The 20,045-nt window shown below is 37.0% G+C and overlaps 2 protein-coding genes across 3 annotated transcripts; both read right to left on the reverse strand.

Annotated features, from left to right (window-relative positions):
• Nucleotides 1-5,155: 5,155 nt before the first annotated feature.
• LOC128318317 (proline-rich protein 13-like) lies at nt 5,156-7,724 on the reverse strand. The gene is made up of 3 exons (XM_053233989.1): nt 7,566-7,724; nt 5,420-5,880; nt 5,156-5,303 (listed from the first exon to the last, which is right to left on the reverse strand). Exons 2-3 carry the CDS (start codon nt 5,855-5,857, stop codon nt 5,271-5,273), a joined length of 471 nt encoding a protein of 156 aa, XP_053089964.1. The 5' UTR covers nt 5,858-5,880; nt 7,566-7,724; the 3' UTR covers nt 5,156-5,270.
• A 1,966-nt stretch (nt 7,725-9,690) lies between these two features.
• Nucleotides 9,691-19,979, reverse strand: lss (lanosterol synthase (2,3-oxidosqualene-lanosterol cyclase)). 2 transcript variants are annotated; one of them, XM_053233984.1, is made up of 22 exons: nt 19,670-19,979; nt 18,985-19,183; nt 17,905-18,043; nt 17,705-17,813; nt 16,122-16,243; nt 15,928-16,024; nt 15,687-15,822; nt 14,455-14,563; nt 14,263-14,381; nt 13,484-13,581; nt 13,364-13,391; nt 13,211-13,267; nt 12,937-13,008; nt 12,515-12,565; nt 12,261-12,410; nt 12,079-12,175; nt 11,765-11,870; nt 11,620-11,685; nt 11,031-11,120; nt 10,776-10,946; nt 10,564-10,642; nt 9,691-10,061 (listed from the first exon to the last, which is right to left on the reverse strand). In XM_053233984.1, the coding sequence occupies exons 1-22, from the start codon at nt 19,681-19,683 to the stop codon at nt 9,915-9,917; spliced, it is 2,256 nt and encodes a 751-aa protein (XP_053089959.1). In that variant the 5' UTR covers nt 19,684-19,979; the 3' UTR covers nt 9,691-9,914. The 2 variants fall into 2 exon arrangements, with proteins under 2 accessions (XP_053089959.1, XP_026768586.3); XM_026912785.3 differs by having other exon boundaries at nt 19,015-19,183; nt 19,670-19,892.
• Between the last annotated feature and the right edge of the window lie 66 nt (nt 19,980-20,045).

Here is a 20,045-nt window from a genome sequence, read left to right on the forward strand (position 1 = left end):
AAAACTGTGTAGCATCTTGTAGTTCTGAGTTGTTTTATGTAGCACCATGGTCCTGGAGGAACGTTGTTTCATTTCACTGTGTACTAACTAGCTGTATATGGTTGAAATGACAGTAAAGCCACTTGACTTGACCTGAGAAGTGATTAAGCCTCTATCCATAAAATACCTCCTGATACTGGTGCACTAGTTCAACCTAATGACCTAAGGCCCATTGCAGGAATCTGGGTCCGGTGGCTACGCAGGTAAGTGTGCATTTATTTTGAGCGAACTCTGCTTCTCAGTCTCAACAAGGTGGATTCATTTTTAGCGGCTTTCATCGCCATGGTAACTTCCACCGCTCTAGAGCAGGTTTGATTTTGGGCAAGACTTCACAAACCCAAATTGGACCAATCAGCTGTCAGCAAAGTGATATAAATGTGACGCATCAAAGTTAACCCTTTAGTGTTTGTAGTGATGACTTCAGTGTTTGTGGAGAATCATGTGGAGCCCAGAGTGCAAATAGTAAGAAGTGCACTTTGAAAGGGAAAGAACTTTTTAGGACAGACACAGTGAGTTAAATACTTAATCTTTGTCAGGGCCAATTCATTATTCCTGTCCTAACATATTTTCACAAATTGATATTTATTTTATTAATATTTAATTAAAACAGTTTACATTTATATTAAAATAAATTCCTTGAAATATGTTGGGGTTGAAAGTTTTCAATCAGTTTATTCTCACAGTGAGTCTGTTAAAGTAAACTTAGGCATTTACACAATCAGCTTTGTGGCTTTGGCAGCCACAGTGGTGCTGCTTTTTGCAGTTAGTTTGGGTTTAAATTCCTCATATTTCCGCATCATAATTTCTTGCTCTTCAACCAAAAAAGTATACACACCTGCTTTTTTCTATTGGCTGTTTGCTGCAAACGTCTGGCTTTTATGAGCACATGCACGATGGGTAATCATTGATTCAGGGTTAATAACCAGTGTCATGAAGCATTTTAGCATTTTCAGTACTGAGTTTTTAATTTAGATAAAAGATAAAAAGATATTTTTTTAAATTTACAGTATAATCTCTTCACATGTTTAGCTCAACACTCTATTTGAACCAAACCACAAACAATTTTTTCCTTACTTGAATATATTCAGTGAGCACAGTTTCCAAAATTCTTTCATTCACCTCTCACTCATTTTCAATCAATCATTAGCCAACCTGTGTATTTGTAAAGTTCAAATTTCAAATGCTTGCAGGCACTATTATAAAAAGATTTACAATAGTGTGCAGTAGTGACTCTGCTATAATGCCAACAGTCGTTAGTGTTTTATAGGTGATTGTGCTGTGACTGACAAACTATTTTTGTTACAAGAGCAGTGGTGTTGAAATTTTGGTGAAATTAGTTTATTTTGTGATGTGTTTGCGGTGTTTTCATTACTGTAGAGCATTTGGGGCATAAAATGAACTGTTAAACTTGTGTTTCTGCAGAGAGTTGTGTGAAAGGTTTGAAAAAAACTGTGTGTACGGGTTTCCCTAGGGAAGCTTGTTAGTTGGGGGACAGGAGTGAATGTAGTGCGAAATGAGCTAAGCTTCTGTCTAGCTGTTTGGTTGATAATAAAGAAGTTTTATGAACTCCATTGTAACCTGAATTCACTTTCCATGCTCCTGGAGATTGGGGAGAAAATCCTGCTACCCAGCTCTACTGAATTTAAGGGTTACACAGTTAAAAATGAGAACTGCAACAAGTGCTAATAGAGGCCCATTGGGACAGGAATCACACTGCCCCATGTATGCTCTATGAATATTTTCAGTGGAGGAAGAGCAGTAGACTGGACACTTAATGGCATGGTTAGCAGTGTTGCTGCTTTTGTTATGCCAAAATGGGGTCGTTTATAAATACGCCACAGTCACCAAAGATCTTGTTGTATAATAAAGAATTGAAATTAAGTCTAATAAATTTGACTGGGTGGCCAAGCTGCTGTGGGTCGTACAGTTAGGTCTGGAAGTATTTGGACAATGACAGAGTTTTTGTGATTTTGCCTTTATACACCACCACAATGGATTTGAAATAAAACAATCAAGATGTCATCAAAGTGTAGACTTTAAGCTTTATTTTAAGAGGTTCCACAAAAATATGGCATTTACCATTTAGGAATTACAGCCATTTTAATCAATGTACTTCCATTTTCAGGGGCTCAAAGGTATTTGGACAAAGTGACTGACAAGAAGTTAATTGACCAGGTGTGGTCCATTCCCTCGTTACTTCAAGACAAATGAAGCAGATAAAAGGTCTGGAGTTGATATCAGGTATTGAGTTGGCATTTGGCAGCTGTTCGACTGGAGCTACCAATATGAAGTCCAAGGAGATCTCAATGCAAGTGAAGGAGGCCATCATTAGGCTGAAAAAACAACATAAATCTATAAGAGAGATAGCAAAAACCTTAAGTGTGGCCAAATCAACAGTTGGGTACATTCTTGAAAAGAAAGAAAGCACTGGTAAGCTCAACAACATCGAAAGGCCTGGAAGACCACAGAAGACAACTAAAGTGGATGATCGCAGAATCCTTTCCTTGGTGAAGAAAAACCCCTTCACAACATCAACAAGTCAAGAACACTCTGGAGAAGGTAGGCGTATCATTGTCAAAATCTACAATCAAGAGACGCCTTCATCAGTGTAAATACAGAAGGTTTACAACAAGGTGCAAACCACTGGTAACATTCAAAAACAGGAAAGTCAGATTAGACTTTGCCAGAAAACATCTAAAAAAGCCTCCCATGTTCTGGAATAAGATTCTGTGGACTGATGAAACCAAGATTAACTTGGACCAGAATGATGGGAAGAGAAAAGTATGGCAAAAGAAAGGAACAGCTCATGATCCAAAGTATACCACATCATGTATCAAACATGGTGGAGGAAGTGTTATGGCATGGGCATTTATGACTGCCAGTGGAGCGGGCTCACTGGTGTTTATTGATAATGTGACTGCTAACAGATTATCAAGATGAATTCTGAGGTGTATAGGGCTATACTCTCTGCTCACATTCAGCCAAATGCTACAAAACTGATAGGATGCCGCTTCACAGTGCAGGTGGATAATGACCCTAAACATACTGTGAAAGCACCTCAAGACTTTTTGAAAGCAAAGAAATGGAATATTCTTCAATGGCCAAGTCAGTCGCCCGATCTCAACCCAATAGAGCATACTTCTCACTTACTGAAGATAAGACTGAAGGCAGAAAGACCCACAAACAAGCAGCAACTGAAGGTGGCTGCAGTGAAGGCCTGGAAGAGCAGCTCCAGGGAGGAAACTCAGAATTTGAGTTTTGAGAACACAGGCTCCAGATTCAGGCAGTCATTGACTGCAAAGGATTTTCATCCAAGTTTTAAAATTATGGTTATATTTACAATTATGTCATTTTGTCCAAATACCTTTGAGCCCCTGAAAATGGAGGTACTTTGTTGAAAACGGCTGTAATTCCTAAATGATAAATGCCATATTTTATTGGAACCTCTTAAAATAAAGCTGAAAGTCTACACTTCGATCTCATCTTGATTGTTTTATTTCAAATCCATTGTGGTGGTGCATAAAGGCAAAATCACAAAAACTCTGTCATTGTCCAAATACTTCTGGACCTCACTGTATATGTTAATGTGTTCATCACAACCATCACAACATCACAACCATTCATTAGGAATTAAAAATGGAAACGGCAGCTTGTTCATAGGATCTTTTTTATTTTTTAACTTACTGGATGCCTCCCATCATTCCAGACCACAAAGACTGAGATAGCCAGTACCAAAAAGTGATTTAGTTCATTCATGTTCATTCAAATATAGCACCCATACTCAGATGCTAAAGTATACAAGTAATGTGAGTGGATAAAGAGCTCACCTGTAGCATAGAGATACTTCAAAAAGGTATACTTATGAGTATTTTTTTTATCCCCATTTCTGACTAAATAAAATAATTTTGTTGATTATAACTGGATTGTTTTGTGCAGTAATAATCAAAAGTGCAATATTTAGCTGTAGCTAAATTCTTTATGATCCATGAGGACTAGTACAACAGTTTTCTCTTGATTTTTTAGTATTCATATGTGAAGGATATCAAAAATACTTAACTTGTATTTTTTATTTTATTTGATAAATTCTTTATACTGAAAATTATGAAATACATTTATAAAAGCAAATGTGATTTTAGATTTTAAAAAATGTTTCTAATTAACCAAATAAAGTAAATCAGGCAGTTTATCCATGTTTTACTTATAGTTCCAGTGACCAAGAGTTTGCTTTATTTTTACTATTTTCCACAATTTTGGAATAATACTGAAATCATCAGAACAAATAACAAATAGGCCTATTAAATTGTACAGTGACTAAAAAGTGTTTTAAAAAAAATAATTAAAAATGTCATATCTCAACAATCCATATAAAGGTTTCCAGTGAAGGAACTGCCATTAACCAAAGCATACATTATGAAATGCTTAATGCTGAGAGGTTCATTTTGGTTTGGTACAAAGCTAAAGGACAAAAAAAGCTGATATTTTGTGTCTCACAAGCTAGCTAGCTAACCTAATAGCTGAGTCACTTAAATGAATTGTTAGGGAGATGCTACATTGCTGTAGCTCTCTAAAGGCTTTTTTGAAATTATATCTTTAACATGTTTAAGCTTGGAAGAAGGAATATTAATTAACGTTTTTTGAAAAACAACATAGTAATGCTAACATTTTGTTTTGAGTACTAAGAATTTTATAGTGGCAGTCTAACTGGGGTCCATCATGACTTACTATTTAAGCAGATCCACTTTCTCTTTCTCCATTAGAAATCAGATCAGGTCCCTTTTTCAAAGAATCATATTTCATTATTGTGATTTAAATTTACTTGCCAGGAGGTTCCTAACCTGTTTTTCCATTTACCATAAATATTAATACTCCCATTTAATTCAGTGCTTAGATACCCAACATATAGACAGGTAAAGGACACACATGCCATAACAGATAATAAAGACAAATTACGAATTTGTGCAACTATGCAAGAACATTTGAAAAACTCTTTTAGTTTAGTTGAGTTTAGTTTACTCAGTTTAGTTGCAAGCATCTTTGAATAATTTAAGGCAACTTAAAAAAAATCGAAAAATAAAGTTGGACAGATAAAGTATGAATAATATTTTATACACATAAGTAACGTAAACCTTTTTATTCAGCCATACAATGTAATATTTATATAGCTAGAAGGATTCTAGAAGATAGGCTGCTTGGAACAAGATGTAGATTTGCTTACGAACCATCTTCATGCTCTAATCGGAGTCAGAGCTGCTACTAGAAGAATGCTGTGGGAAAGATGGCACTCATTAAAAACAATATAAAGAAATGCTGCCTTATTCACACATCTCCTGGTTGATCAATATTTCTCTTTATTCTTCTTATGTCAGATCTATGTTCTCACCTTGCAGCCCTTTCCATGTTTCTTCCCATGTTTGCCATGACGGTGCCCATGACCGTGCCCATGACCGTGCCCATGACCATGCCCATGACTGTGCCCATGCCCAGGCCCATATCCTGGACCCATAGGAGGATTGCATGGCCCTCCTGGATATGATCCTGGGCCCATGGGAGGATTGCATGGCCCTCCTGGATATGACCCTTGGCCCATGGGAGGATTGCATGGCCCTCCTGGATATGATCCTGGGCCCATGGGTGGATTGCATGGCCCTCCTGGATATGATCCTGGGCCCATAGGGGGATTGTATGGCCCTCCTGGGTAGGTTCCTGGGCCACAATACCCAGGCTGGTTTGGCTGTGGAGGTTGGTAAGGTATGTTACCATAAGGAGCATTTGGATTGGGACAAGGTTGTCCAGGCAGGTTTGGATAGTTGGGGTTCATAGCTGTGGCTGTGGAATTTTCCTCTGCAACACACACACACACACACACACACACACAAAGTATATAGATCAAAATAGAAGCTATATTACATTTAATAATATAGGTAAGAACACATTCAGTGATGTTGAAGTTGACATGCCATTTCAAATCACAATCCTTTTTAATTCTCAAGACAATCTCGAATTTAGCCCTAATCTATCACTGATAATCTTAAGATTTTTATACTGTCAAAATGCACAATGTGAGGACAACATGTAACTGTGAAGCCTACTTCTATTCTTTTAGCCATTTAATTTTCTAAGAAATTAGAGTCCTGCTATTCAAGCATCACTGCTGAATCTAATGGCTGTAAACAGATCACTTAGAGTAGTGATTCTCAAAGCAGGATCTGTAAATCATAGCCAGGAGGTCTATAATTTTGTTTTGTAACAATAATGCACATTACAACCCAACATTATCAGTTATTACGCATATTATTGCATTCTTATAGTTATTAACATATTTAAATATTAACTTGAATTAAATGGGTTTAATCCAAACCTCAATCATTCAAAAACAGATCAGCCTATAAAAATGTCAGCTTGGACCTGACATGTCAGAGGAAAGTTCAGGGATAAAATGCTCTAAGGCTTCATTAAATAGCCAAAATATCACTGTAAACATTTAAATACTGAGCCCTGTATTTGAATAGTTGTATTATGTTCATAAAATAAATCTTCCCTTGGTGATTCATGACATTTTACACTTAAAGAGGTACTTGGTTACAAAACATTTGAGAACTCTGGACTTAGAAACTTAGAAAAAAGCAGAAGCATATCTGTAGAGGAAAAAACAATATGTTGAAATGTATTGCGGAATACAGTCACAATAATATAAATATAAAATAATGACTCCTGGCATCTCTTGTTGTTCCCTGTACTGAAGTTAGTTGAGTAGCTCTAACTATAAAATATTCTATAATTTCCGGGATTGTTTAGTGGGAATTATACAATATTTTATAGTTAGATAATGTCTAACTATATTTTTACTAAATATACTATTGTAATGTCTCATTAAATGAGAGTGAGACCAGAAAGGAAGCTTGCTATTGTTTGAGGCCTGCTTTATGCCTCTTGTTCTGAAGGGCTAACCACTTTTAATGGCAATATTTTTTTAAGTACCTTTTAAAATGTAAATTACAATTTATAAACTATCCATACTTCAGTCATGAGAGTGGTGACATGCAGCACTAGTTTTCGTTGCTTTCCTTAAACTGAAATGATCTGGCTGGAGCACCTTTATGCAAACTATGTTGCAAATAATGTACAGTGGATTTTTTTTTTATATACAAACGTCACATCACTAAACACTGAAGATGACTGTGACATCTTTATGACAAAAAAAAAAATTTGATTGGTTCATATAATCGCTTGCTTAAAAAGTCTCTTCAGTTATTAAGAAGGCCCAGATGGTCGTCAACACAAAAACATGAATCAGCCATAACACCCTTGCCCTGAAGAAACACCTACGGCAGTCATTAACTAGCTGTGACCAGTTCCACTAACATCAACAGCAATGTGAAGACCAATTTCTTTTTTGGTTTAGAGCTATAACTTCAAACTGTTTTGAGTCTGCAGTCTCATACTAGATACAATAAAAAATAATCATTCGCAAAATCAATATGTAATCCCATATAATAAAGTCAACAGATTGACCAAGACTGACTTACCACAAAGCCTTTAAAAAAAAAAACTAAAGATAAGGATCCAGTGATGCACCAGGTAGTAGGCAGTCTCTCGATGTTGAATGTGTCTTTATAGAAAGTCTGAGTGCTTTACTTATGGGTGACTCCTCATATCTAAATCCTACCAATGGGAGCACTGTATGTGGGTGTAGCATGGGTTAGACTTTAACTCACACAACAAGGAGTTTCAGCTCTTGATAGGAACATGTTATAATCAAGCATGCAATAAAAAAACTAAATAGTGTTTGGTAAATTTGGCACTAAAGCTTAAAGGACTTGAAAATATGATACAGTATATTAATATTAATACAGTATATTGTCATAATTAAAAGATGAAAGAATCTACTTATGAGACTTCATAACTATAATCTCTATATTTTAATCTCTATATCATTTTAACAATTGTATGATGTTCTGATGGCATGTGAATATTATTAAAAGTAAATGAAGAAATAAGTCATGAAAAAAATTAAAGAGTGCAGATAAAGCCAGTTTGAAACACCCTTGTAAGCTTTTACAGTCCAAACAACACACCACCTTCTCGGAATGACAGGCTGCCAAACTGGTTTTAGGTAATAAGTCAACACTTGCTAGAAACACAATAAGGGATATGGAAAGCTTAACAAGGTGTTACTGAGTATAGCTTGTAAAGCTTGAAATGTAACTCTTTATTTATATAAATTTCATATATTGGATTGACAAATAGGATAAAGTAACAGAAACATTAGCAATACTACTAACATTAAGCATGCACTCACTTGCACTCACTTGCACGCACACACACACACACACACACACACACCAGTATGTTTGAGGAACTAAATCTTCCGTTATGTAAATGTCTCTGAAACTAAGTGAAGTTAAGGGTTCTCCTCACACAAAGGTATTTACTTTGTCTGTTACATTGGAATGTTACTTTGTAACTTGGCCTCAGTAAGGTCTAGGTGATGGGTGTGTCCCAGTCACGAGTTATGCCTGAAGAGCCAAACCCATGGAAAACTAAACATACTGGTCTGAAAACATGTGGGGGAGAGCATCTACAGCAGGGATTACAGCATTAAATCACTCCATTGAAAGGAAATACCATCCTGCACCTAGTACCCTCACAAAAGCAGCAAAAAAAAAAAAAAAACAGTTTCCCAAACTTATACATACAGTTCCCTCCAAAAGTATTGGAATGGCAAGGCCAATTCTTTTATTTTTGCTATACACTGAAGACATTTGGGCAACAAGAAACACCTGTCAGTCACATGTTCCAGTATTTTTAATCACTTGAAAAATGGGTGGGTTCAAGGTGCTATGTTCTAAGGTGTATCAGGAAATGAAAGCTGAAATTCTGATCTATCATATTCAGCTTTTGATCTCAAACCCAAATGTCTTCAGTGTATAACAACAACAAAAAAAAAGCCATTCCAATACTTTCAGAGAGGACTGTATATAAATATAAGTATGGACAAGCTGGTTGAATCATCAGCATCAGAAAAATGACTATGTTGTTTATCTAGAGGAGTTGAATGAAGGGGAAGTGATAAAGTATGACTACTAAAGCTCTGCACACACCCAATAAGCTTTAAAACAAACAGGAATTAAGGCACGTGGCCAGTATCTATAGCAGTGGTTCTCAAAGTGGGGTCCAGGGATTATCAGTGGTCTGTGAAGAATTGCCAGGTGGTCCCTGAATTTCTTTTTTAATTTTTTTTATAATGGTGAAAATCACAACTAAACATTACTGTCATATTTATTATTTAGTTCTTATATAATTATTAGCCTAATTGACTGGTCACTTTTTTTTTTTTTTTTTTTAATTAGGCTTAATCCAAACCTTAACTGAAAAATAAGCAGGGCTATATGTAATGTCATCTTCATGTACACATTTGAATAACAAGCATAATATTTCAATAATTCATAAAATAATTCATGGAAATCTAATGTAAGTTACTAGGTTTTGGGAAAAAATAATTTAAACACACTTCTGGATTGGTGTCACTCTCTCTTGTGAGTGTGTGTGCATGCATCAGTGACAGTGTGTATATCCCTATTTATAATTAACAGTGTGAGGAAATGTGTGTGTGTGAAAGAGGCAAAGATAGGGAGGGGTGTACTTAGATGCTTGTAATAAACTCAGAATTTACTTGAAAAGACCCAAAATACACTTCCTTGTCAATACAAAGATGATATTATGCTTGCATTCATTTATGGCTATATGTTTCGAATATCTCCTGCTACGGGCACTGTGCAGTTACTGGTCAGTCCTAAAAGCAGCAAATCAGTTTGTATGAAAGTGAAATTTTCCCCAGGCAGTTAGACCCTAAATGAAATTAAACACATCATAGGTTATCTCTCAGTGCCTCCCAGGTTCCGAGCAAGTGAGCTGGAGGGGTAGAGACGTGAGAAACGGCCCAGAGTCCAGACTGGAAACACGTTTCTATACGATGTGTAACTGATAGCACAACTCTTGTTGAATACACCAGAGATGTTCTCCTGGAAAGGATGACAAAATACATATATTAGGGATATTCAACTAAAATTTGTTACTTTCCAGCTACATTACATTCCTTGCTGACAAGGGTTCGGATAAGCAAATAAAATGACTAAATGGTCACAACAGTTAAATTTAATGCTTAATGATTAATGATTAGTTCATTAATAATGGCATTTGACATTTTTGTCATACACTGATTGCTTCTCTACAGTAACACTTTTTGAGTGTTCAGTTTGAAATGCTGAAATCATCATCAAGAACCATTTTCTATGTAAAGGGACAGCTGATGTACAATGACAGTAGATTTCAATTTAATTCAATGATATTTTATTTGTGTTTATAGACCTGAATATATTTGGAACCTTTTATCTTACATATTCCAGTTTATTTGTGCAAGTGCTTAAATACAACTGCATATTTTAGTGCAAAGCCTTTTCGACCCTAATGTGACCAAAGATTAGTGTTAAACACAAATTAAACACATGGAAAAGAAGAACTCACTTGTGGCCAGTCTCCATTGGGAAGCTGCTTGTCAATCAAAACCTGTATTCCACGCTCAATGACTGTGGTGTCAGGGTACCTGTTGTATGAACAATCAATAACAACATGAGAGGTGAGATACAAAACCATATTGAAAAACAGCTTATGGAAGGATGTGGAAGCCCTACAGCTCTGTCACCTTAAGACCATGCTGACCACACAGTGAGTATTACCTGACAGCCATCAGACCCAGCAGAGCCCAGCAGGTGTTATGGATCTGGGAAGTTTTGCTTTGTATATAGCACCTCTGCTCACACGACTCAAAGTCCTCTCCCCAACCTCCATCCTCCATCTGCTTAGAAAGCAGGAAGTCACAGGCACGCCTCACCTCAGCACACACCAGTCTGAAGCACAGAAAAGATGCATGACTCACATGACTCACTGAACTACTGACTTCTTGACATGTGCTTTATTTGTCTAAATCATACCCATCATATCCATCCTGGAAAACATGACCCATGCACGCAAACGCCTCCAATCCAAACCATACTCCATATGTAAAGCACACACCCCATGATCTGAAAAGGATCCATAAGTCAAACAATAGTATATTATACCACATTAATTAAATTAGATTCAACTTTATTGTCATGGTGCAGAGTACGAGTACAGAGCCAATGAAATGCAGTGTTTTGCACATCCCATCTTGCTAGGAAGCCGGGGTCAGAGTTCTGGGTCAGCCATGATACAGCGCCCCTGGAGCAGATGTGGTTAAGGGCCTTGCTTAAATGCCGAACAGCAGCAGCTTGACAGTGCTGGGACTTGAACCCCCGAACTGCCAAGGGGACTGTGATTTTTTTAATTTAGTGACAGTGGTCACAATCCATCCTTGCTCCTGACCATATCATATAATTATAGTATTGCCTATTTAGCAAAAAGCATTTGAATTTGGTATAGAATTAATTACAGAATCTTATTACAGGGAGTCAGCATTCACTTGGATTAAAAACTTAAAAGTAAAATGAACAACAAATCCTTTCGCACAAATCAGTATTGAATTGCAGCACAAAGGCCTACCCTTCCCATGAACCATCAGGTCTTTGCATCCTTCTGCAGTAGTCAAGTCCCTGCTGAAGAGTACTCCTATAATGACACATTACAGTTTAAGTCATGGAAGCACATTGAATTTCCTTAGATGGTCATAGAGGGGTACAAGAGGTACCTAATCTCCTGTGCTCTGTGCTCAGGATAAGCATGATGGAAGTGCTGCAGAGCTTGCATCACAGCTGATGTGCACTCCACATAGGTGTAGTCGATCATGATATCACCTGTGACAGGACACAGAGTCAACAAATTATTAACAAATATTCAAAACATCCACCAAACCAAATGTAATGACTCACTATATATAATATGAAATGTTTAACATAATATCTGTGGAAAAGACATAAAAATACATTATAATTATAATGGATCATTATATTTTTAGTAGGGTCATGATACTACCAATATGGCTTTCTCAAAACATTTGCGCACCAAACACCTCTGACGGGTTGAGCAGCTCCAGCAGTTTTCCTCCACGTTTGGTCTCATATGTAGCAAAGCCACCATCAGAATTTCTCATGCTTAAAAGCTAAAAGACACAGCAGGAGTTGAAGACTACAGCAGTAGACTCGGAATAACAAAGTACATGCTGACGTGTTGTCTTATGGCTGTACCACATTGACTGCATCAAAGAGTCTTTGTGAGGGAATGTGCTCCGTGATGAAGCTGCACTGCTCCTGCAGTAACATCACTGACTTCAGGCCCTCTGCTGTACAGTCAGCTACAATCCAACCACAGTCACGTGTGCTGAAGGGAAAGCCTCCCTGATGCGCACGCGCACACACACACACACACACAATATATACATTTAGCTACCAAAGCCCAAAAGTAATTTCATAAGTTAAAAGTGAATGTAAGCTTCTAGTACCTTGTTCATTTGTCTGTAATATTTCTTGTAGTCTGGGGGATTTTCTTTAACCTGAAATAATGAAAAAATATTTTTAATACAACACGACACCACCATACAACACGACACCATCACCCCTACTATTACTATTATGACTATTGTTACAACTACTACTACTAATAATACTATTTCTACAATTACTACTACTACTACTAATAACAATGATAATGACAATAATAATAGCTTGCATTTGTATAGCACCTGTCACACAAACAACTAATTTTTCCAGGTTTATAAAAATAAAATAATAATAATAAAATAATTTTTTTTGATATAATACACAGTGATATGATCTTGATCTGATCTTGCTTGTATGGGGAATATCACTAGTCTGTTACTGGCATTATGCTTCATTTTAACTGTTACGTATGTACCGCTCTTACCTGGGTTAGATTAAAGAACTGGTGGGCCTTCATTAAACACTGTGTAAACCTGGGGTCAGTCTGTGCACCTGCCTTTTAAAAAAAACAGGATGGTGTAATATTTAAACGTTTATGATTCTTGTGTTAATACTGTTTAATCCTCTTGACTTACATGTAGCTTACATTTTAATGCTGCGGTAACAGTAACACTAATAAACAATGTAATATGGTATTACTGTCTACACAAAAGAGTAATGGAAAAACATACAGACAAATTCAAACATGTTCTAAATACCTCAAGACATGCTTGTACTGCAAAGGCAGTGTCCCATAGCTGAGATCCATTGGTTCCCTGTGAAAATGCAAAAACACAGAAAATAAACAGGAGCGGTCAGATAACCCTATGTACTATGTGACAGAAAAATAATTTTATGAAGCAGAGACCAACCTGCATCTTCAAACCATCAAGACCTAGCCTGGGAAAAAATATACACAGAATATATTGTTTATATATTTAATGTCAGGATAGAATAGGGAGTATTCTAAAAACGCCTTGTTTATGACTAACCAGAGGTAGTCTGGGATCCTCGCCACATGTTCCTGAAAGGCAGCTGACGTGGGTCCATCAACATGCCAGCGCACCAACATATTAATGGTTTTTGAGATCTGAGAATGCAGTTGGGATATGAAAATAATGCTTTCGTGCTACAGTAACATATTGCCAATAATACAGTATGTGCAGTACCAAGAATGTACTATTAAGGGCAGTAAACAGTAAAACCTAGTGTCAGTCAAATCAGTATTTGGTGTCACCACTCTTTGTATTTAAAACTGCATCAGTTCCCTGTACACTGTTAGGAAAACAGCTGGCAGGTTGGTCAAAGCATCTTGGGAATCTGTTTTTGGCTGTCACTTGCTTCTGTCTCTGAATGTCCAAGACAACCTCGATCATGAGATTTTCTCTCTTTTTTTAATTAAAGATATATACTTTATATATCTGAAAACTTAAAATTTGCTAAACATCTAAGATAAAAATACAAAGGACAAAGGACAAAGACCCACGCCTTAAAATGTCATAAATAAAGGACAAAGACCCACGCCTTAAAATGTCATAAATAAAGGACAAAAGTCAACGCCTTCTAACTTCATTGTGAGAGTTTTACAATGCAAGAATCGGTGCATCAGTGCAAAATGACATATGTATCTATTTTGTACATTTTTATGTGAAAACGTCTATGTTTAGGCATTAATGACATTAAACAGTTTTATCTGGAACAGAAGACATTGAAAGTCTGTTATCTTTAATAACAAATCAGTTATCATAAACAAAACCAAGGTCTAGCTTACCGGCCCGATGCTAATGCAATTTGTGAAGCGATCATCTGCTTGCACGTGATCGTACAGTTCTTTCACAGCTTTTTCTCTCAGTGCAGTACTGTGATGAGCCTCATATAGGTTCAGGATGGCTATGAATTACAGCACAATTAGACTATTTCACTAAAAAGCAAGATTATATTAAAGAAATAAAGCTACACTTACGGTAGATGGCAGTGAGCAGAGTGCTGTGAGGGGTGTACATGTCTGATGCTGCAACATTGTTTCTTTGAGCTGGCCAGTTAATAGTTGAATAGTCCTGGACATACAGTTCCTGTAATAGCAGATCATAATGTTTAGTTAATAACCTAATCCTTTAGCATATGATAGAAAGTATGTCAAATAACAAACCAGAAGATGTATATAAAAACTAAAACAGTGTTTCAGTTTTAACCTTCCAGGAGCTGTCGGCGGGTTCAGACTTACATTTCTCATTTTCATAAATACATGTCCTATTAGTTTCACTGTCACTGCAGAATAACATGCTTTTAGACAAATTACTGAACAAGCTAAGGATCTTTCATTATGAGGCAACCTTGAACGGAAAAAATACTTGTCTCTTACAATGTGTATTCACTAAATTTGCTTATATATTACATTTACATTCACTTGGCAGATACTTACATTAGCTTTCACTTCCACAAAATGACCAGAAACATGTGAGATGTGTGAGTGTGAGTTGTCGAAAGAACAGAAAGACACATATTAACATAAAGTTGTGCTATGTGCTAGTACAACGACTAATCAGTCAAAATATGAATTAGGAGTGGGCAATATGACAAAAATATGATATCATAATACTTGAAAATATTTTTATACGATACATGGTATATAGTTTGTCAGCAAAACAGAAGTGTTGCATTAAAATCCTATGAAAACTGAATTCAGTGATACTTTTATTTAATGTCTACAGACCCAAAACATAGTGGCAGGTGGACTGGCAACAGTAAATTGCCCTAGGTATGAAAGAGTGTGTGAATGTGTGTTCATGGTTCCCTGCGAGAGACTGCTGTCACATTCGGTGTGTTCCTGCCTCACACCCATTATTCCCGGGATAGCTCGAGAGCTACTGCAACCCTGACCAGGATAAAGATATTACTGAAGATGAGTGAATGAGTGAATGAATGAATGAATGAATGAATGGAAAGGAGGAAAAGTAGAAACATGTTAATATTTTACAATTTTAAAGTAGAAAATTGATCACAAAATAAATATTATATCCTATTGCCCAGCCCTACTATGAATAGTACAATTTGTTTATTTGTGTTTTAACATAATGTGTATAAAATCTGTCAAGATCTTACTACTTGGCATTGGAAAGCATTACAACTCCATTCAACAAAAATGTTTAGTGTTATTGTAAGGCTCCCCCTGCTGATGTGGTTGTGTAACTGTACCTGTCTCAAGCTGCGCACCAGCGAGTCCTCCTGTGCAGACAATCTGATGGCATAACAGTAGCTCATGGGAAGGTAGACCTGCCTGCAGTGGCACCACAGAGTGGACGGGTGCGCTGGCATCCAAGTCGGAAACAGCCTGAAATGATTTTAAATTTTCAGAATGTTTTAAGTAGATGCATGTGTTTAGGTGTGCAGTGCCATGTGTTAAAGAATTATGGACAATTATATAATGCATCTGTACCACATCTCTGGAAAGAGCGTGTTCATCCCTTCCCAACTGTAGACATTGAGGATGGCCAACCAGAACTTTCCCCAGGACGGTATACCTACAGCACCTCCTGTAAAAATCATCATAAAAGTAGAGATGCATGTTGCATTGCGCTTCTTTAATGCTGCGACATCCTGCAGATTGTTTTATATGAGTTAAGGCCGGACCTTGGCTGTGTAAGTTGTTCCTTGCCCGCACCATATCTGGGTCATCAGGCCCAACTCCCAGGATTCTCAGTGTGGTGTAACTGAGCGCTGTGCCAAATACAGTCGACTTGTCTTCTATATGCCTGGAAAAATTATTCAGCGACAAAATTCAGAAACAGACTGACATCATTTTTAACACATCTCAAAGGGTATCTTTCATTTGATTTAATGTCAGAGATTTTACTTTTTCAACCATTACAGAAAATTATTAATGTTATTCATTCATTTTCATATATAATCATTAATTTATCAATCCACTCTGATTTCTATCTTTTATAAAGGTACTTTCCAGAAAATGTAGAAAAAAATTTAAAAAACATTTTTAACCATTTTCATTTTTGACCAGGCGATATATATTTTTATATTTATTATATTTATATTTATTTTTATATTTACAATTATGTCACTTTGTCCAAATACCTTTGAGCCCCTGAAATTGCTTAAAATGGCTGTAATTCCTAATTGGTAAATGCCATATTTTTGTGGAACCTCTTAAAATAAAGCTGAAAGTCTACACTTCGATTACATCTTGACTGTTTTATTTAAAATCCATTGTGGTGGTGTATAAAGGCAAAATCACAAAAACTCCATCATCCATCATTGTCCAAATACTTCCGGACCTGACTGTGTATATATGTATACATATATATATATATATATATATATGTGGATATTACTTTGACCTATCTAAACATTTTTAAGTATACAAAAAATGTTTAGGTAGGTCAAAGTAATATCCACATGAATGCCAGGACCCAAGGTTTCCCAGCAGAGCATTACCTAGAGCATCACACTGCCTCTGCCAGCTTGCCTTCTGCATCCTGGTGCCAACTCTTCCCCAGGTAAGCGATGCACATGCACCCGGCCGTTCAGATGGTATAAAAGAAAATGTAATTTATCAGGCCAGGCCATCTTCCATTGCTCCATGGTCCAGCTCTGATGCTCACGTGCCCATTGTAGGTGCTTTTGGCAGTGGACAGGGGTCAGCATGGGCACTCTGACCAGTCTGCGGCTACGCAGCAGGCTGCGATGCACTGTGTTTTCTGACACCTTTCTATCAGAACCAGCATTAACTTTTTCTGCAATTTGTGCTACAGTAGCTTCTGTGGGATTGGATCAGACAGGCTAGTCTTCGCTCCCCACACGCAACAATAAGCCTTGGGTGCCCATGACCCTGTCGCCGGTTCACCGGTTGTCCTTCCTTGGAACACTTTTGGTAGGTACTAACCACTGCATACCGGGAACACCCTACAAGACCTGTTGTTTTGCAGACGCCCTGACACAGTCTTCTAGCCATCACAATTTGGCCCTTAAAGTCACTCAGGTCCTTACACTTGCATATTTTTCCTGCTTCCAACACATCAACTTTGAGAACTGACTGTTCAGTTGCTGCCTAATATATCCCACCCCAGTGCTATAGTAACGAGATAATCAATGTTCTATCCTGTCAATAGTTTTAATGTTATGGCTGATCGATATATATTATATAAACCCTTGCAAATACATATTATACACTTAAGAACATGTAGGGAAGTCAAACTTACAGACCCCAGCCACCATCTGGCAGCTGCACTGAACGTAGATACCTCACCATCTCCTTCTTCCAGGCTTCTGACAGAGAGATTTTAGCAACATGACAGGTTATGAGGAGACCTGCAGGAAAAGGACACATTCATCATATGATTACATATTTTAAGGAAATATATGAAAGCATAATTCCTCATTACATTTTACTATGCTGTACCTGGAAGCAAGAAAAGTGGTCCTCCGTAGTCTCCAGCCCAGTGGCCATCTTCAGCCTGGAGAAGGCTGTAAAACTCCATCCCCTTCTGAGCAGCTTCAACCGCTGTGTGTGCTGCTGGGGAGGCTGGAACAAACTTACTCTGAGGGGAACAGAATGTACATTCAAAGTCAAGCATCAGTCTCAGCTTGATGTGAGTTTTTGAACTCTAGTCTGTTAGTCCAAATAATAAATGCACTATTGTCACTTTCACGTGCACGTCATAATGATAAAAATAATTGTTCAGTTTGCAAACTGCATGACTGAGTCTTTACGTGAATTACATACAGAGATGACTAATCTTGATAAGCACCAGAGTGCTATCAGGCATTTGGTTATGACTGCAAGGTTGTCAGTATTCATTCAGTTTAATTCAGTTTTATTTATATAGCTTCTTTAACAACAGACATTTTCACAAAGCAGCTTTACAGAAATCTGGATATAGATTTAAATCACTAATGAGCAAGCCAGAGGTGATAGTTTCTTGTAAAATAAATAAATAAATAAATAAAATAAAATAAAAAAATTAAAAATTAAAAAATAAACTAAAAGAGAAGGCTAAAAATATTTTTCTCTTTCCTGTTGTTATCAGTAACGTCATTGATTTTGGCTTTTAAAGTGAGGCTGGCACTGACTACTTTAAAGTAGACAGCACACCTGATGTCTAGAAGGAATTCATGGCAAATGAATTCCTTGAAAGTGAGAAAGTGAGAACACTTCCCATTCAACAAATAAGTTACAATTTTTTTCTTTTTTACTTGTGTAGCGATCTATATCACTGACAAAGGCAGATTATTCTGCCATCACGTTATCCATACCTCAGGGCCCCTATAAACAACCAGGTATATATATACAGTATACTAGGTATACAACCAGGTATATATATATACTATATATATGTATGTGAATATATGTATGTGAATAATTTCCAAAATTACATCAACTTTAGCTTCTCTAAAGCTTCAAAAGGTCCATTCAAATTTCACTGATTTGATTAAAAAAAAAAAAAAAAAAAAAACCCAGAGCAGCAGTGTCCTATTTTACCATGAAGTTGTGATGGTTCTTGCTGCATACCGTGTCAAGACCCACAGAGTGAGCCTCCAAGAAATTCTGCTCCCTCTCCTTAGTGTCTTCATCCTTCAGGTATCTCCATGTCTGCCTTCCTTCCACATTACTGAGCCTCCAGCGAGTCAGGTCTGTCACTGCTGTAGTCTTATAGGGACCCCCTCTTCTCCGCACACACCTGAGAGAAAGGTGTATACAGGGGCGGATTTAGCACTAGGCAAAGGTAAGCAAGTGCCTTGGGACCCCAGAAGCCAAGGGCCCCTAAAAATGCAAATTATATAATAATATATTCTAAATTATTAATGTTAAATAACGTATGCTGAAAATTTAAATATCGATGTTAAAACACTGAAATGAGGGCCTATATTCCTATATTCTGCCTAGGGGCCCCAAAATCCGGCCCTGGGTGTATATGCACACATACACACACTGAATGGATTATGCTCAAATAATCCATGAACATAATATTAACATAATGGGGGGGTCTACGTTTAAAAAAATTAAATACGTTATTAATCATGCAAAAATGAAAACATCACTTATTGCAAAATGTTTTAACACAACGCAAAGGTACGTGTTTCTCTAATGTCAAACAAGACTTTTTTTTTTTTTTTTTAAACATATTATCCAAACATGCAATATACACTAAAAACACAATACTTACGTCCCTTCAGTCATCTTTGCACTGCATGGTTAAACATCTCCTTGAGTTGAAATACTGCGAGTCAAATTTCGTCCGACACCGTCGTTCCTCCCCTCGCTGTAGTATTTCTGTGGGTAATGTAGTTCTTTAGCACCTTAACTGTATATAAAACCGGCATCATTGCAGACAGCTTCAACCTACATTACCCATAATGCTTAGTTGTGCCTTCCGAGCGAGTTTCGCCATGGAGAGACCTGACCAGAGGACTTATCATCCAATCATAATAATTAAAGGCGGGGAAATGGGCGTGGTATTCAAGTTTTTCACCCACACCGGTGCATTCCACAGTAAAGTAAAGCGTTTACAAAAAATACAGGTAAAATGTTTTTTTTTCTGT

The sequence above is a fragment of the Pangasianodon hypophthalmus genome, chromosome 5 (assembly GCF_027358585.1).
Source record: "Pangasianodon hypophthalmus isolate fPanHyp1 chromosome 5, fPanHyp1.pri, whole genome shotgun sequence".
NCBI classification, from domain to species: Eukaryota; Metazoa; Chordata; class Actinopteri; order Siluriformes; family Pangasiidae; genus Pangasianodon; species Pangasianodon hypophthalmus.